This window comes from Dromaius novaehollandiae, chromosome 1 (genome assembly GCF_036370855.1).
Source record: "Dromaius novaehollandiae isolate bDroNov1 chromosome 1, bDroNov1.hap1, whole genome shotgun sequence".
Classification (NCBI taxonomy): domain Eukaryota; kingdom Metazoa; phylum Chordata; class Aves; order Casuariiformes; family Dromaiidae; genus Dromaius; species Dromaius novaehollandiae.
The window spans coordinates 85326166-85331798 of NC_088098.1; the positions used below are offsets into that span (position 1 = coordinate 85326166).

Genomic DNA, 5633 nt, shown 5'->3' on the forward strand with positions numbered 1-5633 from the left:
GCCTGCCTTCCTGTTCCTGGTCTAATGGTTTTGTCTTTGAGCCAGCATTCATATGTTTCACAGAACAGATGACATGCTGCTCATGAGCAGAACTCTTCTCAGTCCTGTTAATTTTCCAGACCAAAACCAAAATGCTGAGGCTGGTTCTTATATGTCTGGGCTTTGCCATTTCTGCTGTCTCTTGATTTCCCAGCTTGGGGGGAAAAAAACCCCCAAGTGTTAGACACTTGAATGCTTTGCTCTAGAAGATGTCTTTTTATAGTTATGCTACTTTTTGTGTTATCAGCATTTCAATTTAACCACTTCTCCTTTTTCATCAGTTAAGTTCCTTCTTAAAAAAATGTTATAACTACCCAAAAATGTTGCAAATCAGATCAAAAAACCTTTGAGACTTCCAGTAATGACTTGTTGGGTAAAGTGTTTGGGTATTCGGTGAACTAAACTGTTTCAAGTTGGAACAGAACCTGATCTGGATTGATAAGAATCCAGAATGAGAAGAAATGGGATTAGCTAGGTGAATGTGCTGATCTGATATAGCATGAGGTGGCTACCAGACAACAGACCAGAGACCTGATAGTAACATGGCACGGTTTATGAGCTGCACCAAGCAGTGGTCAGTGTTATGCCAATAGGCAAGAGAGCTGATTCAGTGTCTTGGTCTGATGTTGTTCTATGGAAACTTTATTTAAAGTATGTGTTGTGCCTATCAGTCCCTTGCATCCTATTATTCCTTAACTCAGGAGCCTGTTTTATTTTGACAGTGTTGGGACAACTACTTTTTGTTTGTTTGTTTGTTTTCTTTTCTAGCAAATTTTATCTAAAACTTCAGATATGAGTCATTTTAAGCCCTTCCGGCAGGGTACAAGAACCTAAATAGTACACACATGCACACAGAGGAAAAAGCAGTTCCTAAAATACCATGAGAGTTTCTCTTTTCAGTCACTGCGGAGTCAAGGCAAGATAGTTCTTGTTCCCTGACACGCTGAAGTATCTGCTTCGCTGGGGTAGGTATAATAAGCTGCAGAATTCTGCTTTCCTCTTCAGCTTGCAATTTCTTATTGTTCACTCTCAAAAATCTCTCTCCCCTCCATTTTTCCCTTCCATCTTCACAAACATATGACAGCCTTTTTAGCATTCTTGAAAACATAGGGTGGGCAGGATCTTCTTATTAATTCATCTCTCTTTGGTGTAGGATTTGTATTAGTATTTTTACAGCATTACCCGATTCTCTATCTCCTTTATACTGTAGTTACATTCTGTAGCTATGGGAGGAGACAGCATGATTCAACTCTTGCAGCACTGTTCTCTGACAGTCTCTGTAAAAGTGTCTTCCGCATAGATCAGTGGGACCACAGGAAAATGAACAGACTTGCTACATTTTTAAGTTAAACCCCCAGGTGCCTTCAGTGACTTCTTTCATAGCTTTCCTCACAGCTCACCCTCACCTAAAAGCCTGTTAATAACTGTTACCTACGAGTGGTAATTACAATGTTCATTACAACTATTTAACTCATTTTCCTCCTGGTGAAGCAATTCCACCACTTATGATTTGCTCCACATCTAGACTATATGTTATGCAAGAAAGAGACTGATGATTTGTTGTTGTCGCTGTTGTTTTTATACTATATATTTAGTCTTGCACACAACAGTCCCTGACTGGCATTTATGTACTGCCATAACAGAGGTTAAAATAGAAACAATATTAGTTGTCTTATGTCTCCTCAGCTGCTTCTGCAGGCTGAATTCAGCTCTTACCTGTGCAGCTTCCTTGTCCTCTGGTGATTCCTTTAGGGGCCTTTCAGCAACACAGCTGTCTTCATTGATTCAGCAAGGGTTTTGTTGTTTGAGGTTTTGTGAACAATTCTGCTAATGCTTAAAGGATGGGGCTCTTTCTCTCAGATCTCTTTTAGCTTTGCTGAATTTCCTCTACTTAATATACCAATATCCAAGTGCAAGAGTGACTGAGCAATTAAAGTCTTCCTACTGCTACTTCTTATAGTTTTAAAACCACACTTAAGTATTCTGTGGTTCAGCTTTGATTTGCTGTAAGGACAGCTATTCTTATATCTGAAATGGTTGAAGAACATTATTGCTATTATTCTGTATTTTAATTTTTCTCTCTACAATGAAATCTCTGTCTGTTCTTAAGCCATTCCCCTCTTGCCTTTCTCCTCATCAAGACTAGAAATGCAAAGAACTAGCAGAGAACTTGGAACACAGATACATGGGCTAGAAAAGCAGGGAAAAGAAAATGCTTACTGAGACTTCCCTAAAAAATGTCCTTTTGCAAATAGAATTGCTGACCTGTCCTATTTATAATGTCCAGAAAATAGAATGGACTTATTTCATTAAGACAAGCATTGCTTTCTCAACCTAAGCCTATTTCACTGTTCATGCCAGGAGGAGAAATTGCTTGCTTTAAAAGGTAAAGGAACTACAATGCTGACTTACCTTTCTGAAGAACAAAAACATGTGCAAAACTAGAAGCTGATCAGGGAAGACACTTGGAGATAGCATGGCCATGAGTGTGAATAAAATAAGCCCTCCACTTCAGATTGGAGACTAAAAAGAGGGAGAAATGAAATCAAAAGGGATGACAGAGATAGGAGAATGTAAGTGTATACAAAACCTCTATTTGAATAGTGGGGCCATTTTTCTTATGTGACTAAGCCACCATGTGAATGATGAACTGTATAATGTTCAGACAAGTAGAGGTAAGCCTTTAGAACAAAGTAGTATAGACCTATGCTTTTGTATCCAGAGAGTTAACTACTGTCACTCAGCAAGTCTTTAGTACAGATAAAGAGAGGAATTTGGGAAGGAAGGTGTGAACTGCCTACTAATTTGCTTTTTGTTTTATAGCTATAGAATGTCTCCACTCTTGGGTAACAGTTCACATGAACAGGCTGCTGTACATTATGCATCAGAATCCATTGGCTCCCTTGCCGTCTTCATCCTCGTCTTCATCATAGGTATCCCAGGCAATGGGTTGGTAATCTGGGTAGCTGGCCTGAAAATGAAGAGGTCTGTGAATGTTGTCTGGTTCCTAAACCTTGCTGTGGCTGATTTCATGTGCTGCTTGTCTTTGCCATTTTTCATTGTTCATCTGCTCCTCCATGAACACTGGCCATATGGCTGGTTCCTCTGCAAAGTCATTCCATCAGTCATCATATTCACCATGTTTGCTAGTGTTTTCCTACTCATGGCCATCAGCATTGATCGGTGCCTCCTTGTGATGAAACCTGTCTGGTGTCAAAATCATCGAACAGTGAAGTTTGTATCACTAATGTGCAGTGGCATTTGGATTCTGGCCTTCATTTTCTGCTGTCCTGTCTTTCACTACCGTGAGACTATCACTTATGATGGCAAAACTGAGTGTGGGTACAATTTTAGAAATGATAAAATGCTGGATTATATGGATGACAATGGTCTTGTAAATGAATTATTGGAAGAATACTCACCTTTAATACCAACTGGCACATATAATCGCACCATCTTCATTCATCAGCTTGTTGATGATTATCCAGATTTCCAGACAGAGAGCATATCCACCAATGAAGACATAATCACAACAGCCCACATTCTGTATTCTACAGTACCAGTAAACATAAACTCACTGTTAACTTCCACTGCCTATCCTGACATCAAGCTGTTGGAATCTCATAGTGGTCTGCCTAGTGCAGACATGTCTGCACCATCCAACATTGAGCTGCATTTAAAGCTACCTGACCTTCCTGATGGTTTGCTCGATTTTGACAATGTGTACAGTGGTAATGACTCACTGGGAAATGTCTATGAGGATGATTATTTTGTACCCCTCCCATTAGTGGTCATAACCATCACCAGGGCTATCTTTGGCTTCGTACTCCCCTTCAGCATAATGGCATTTTGCTATGCCCTTATTGCTTTCAGGATGCATGCAAATCAGTTTCACAGGCAACGTAGCAAGATGCTGCGAGTGATCTTGCTTGTGGTAGCTGCATTCTTTGTCTGTTGGGCTCCATACCACATAGTTGGGATTCTGTCTTTTGTAGCTACTCCTGGAATAGGACTGAGGAAGTCATTGGTCCTCTGGGATCACCTCTCTACAGCACTGTCATATGTTAACAGCTGCATCAACCCCCTGCTCTATGTTTTTGTGGGGCGAGACTTCAGGGCAAAGGCACGACAGTCGGTGCAGGGAATATTGGAAGGTGCCTTTGTTGAGGAACTAACACATTCAACCCCTTACTCCCTTGACAGAAGCAAGACATCAACAGACAAGGATGTTACTAGCACAGTCTAATGCAGGACTTCAAAGCACCACTATAGGAACAGAGTGCATCAATGACTTTCCACTTACAGCTTTTTTTTGCTCCAACGCATTTGATTAATCTGCAGAGCTGCACATAGGGCACTGAGATAGTTCACATGAGAGCAACTAACCCCCTTTATATCATCCTCTAGAGAGACAGGGAGTTGAAATACCAAGCGTAATAATCTTTGAGGGAGGACACTGGTGAGGAAGACGACCCAGAGTACATTAACCTTTAAAGAAGAAAGCAGGCTTGCAAAATGATTTGTGGTGGGATCATATAATTTAAGCTCTGAATTACTAATGAACTAATGACTATGTTATTAAAGTTATTTCCATATTATATCTATTATAGATGTTTTGCATTTCCTGTTTCTGATAAACTGCAGAGAGAACTAACTTTGGTGTCTCTCCTTGAAATGTCAGCTTGCCTTTCCTTCGCTGAAGATGTACCTAGAGGGAAGTGCTACCTTTTCTCACAACAATGTGTTGGAACTTCACTTTCTCCAGACATGATCTGCATGCCAGTGGATGCACAAGATGTTTCTTAGTCTCAACAAATACATCACTGTACACTAGAAACTGGTCAATTCACATGCTATAGGTATGTTCATTAACATGCACTCACTCAATCTCTCCCTAACACTCTCTCTACTACTAAAGAGTCCCAGATCTTTTTAGGATGTGGTCTGAGATTATCTGAATGTCCCTACTGCATTTTAAGAGAGCACACAAACAGAATCAGGCCACATGCAGTCATTCGGGGCTGCTGGTCTATCATCCTTTTAGTGAAACCTTGGAATAATTGAGAAGTGATATCCTGTATTCTAATTGCAAGAAGGTAGTGTTGAGGCTCATCACATCCTGTTCCCTACAAAACAGCTGTGTTTCTCATGTTTTTATTTTGGAGGAGGAAGATAAAAAATTGTTCCAATCAGGTTCTTTTGGGGTGTTTCCCAAGCTACAGTGTTCCCTACTGCTGAAAAGCAGAAATATGTGGCTTAAAATGTGCTTTTGTTGTTAGTCGCTCCTTAAAGTACGGTCAACAAATGGTATGATGAACAACCACTAAGCTTTGATGTAGTTTTCTCTATGTCTTTCTGGCAGGCATACCACTGACAGGAAAAATAGGTTGAAAGACTCCTGATCTCAATGCTGTGCAAACACTCAGCTGTGAGAACCTCCAGTCTTTCTCCTGACAACCTAAAATGTCTCTATTGTAAAGTGCATATTTGCGTGAGCAATGTCCACACTCAAATTCTGTCTGTAAGGTAAGTAAGTGGGAGACCAACCTTACCAGGCACTGCTGGAAAAAAAATTGATACTGGCACCAAAGGAG

The 5633-nt window shown here is 40.4% G+C and overlaps 1 protein-coding gene across 1 annotated transcript; it reads left to right on the plus strand.

Moving 5' to 3' along the window:
• The first annotated feature begins 911 nt into the window (after positions 1–911).
• On the plus strand, positions 912–4694 carry C3AR1 (complement C3a receptor 1). Its single transcript, XM_026117784.2, has 2 exons — positions 912–1004; positions 2863–4694. Exon 2 carries the CDS (start codon positions 2870–2872, stop codon positions 4283–4285), a length of 1416 nt encoding a protein of 471 aa, XP_025973569.1. The 5' UTR covers positions 912–1004; positions 2863–2869; the 3' UTR covers positions 4286–4694.
• The last annotated feature ends 939 nt before the right edge of the window (positions 4695–5633 follow it).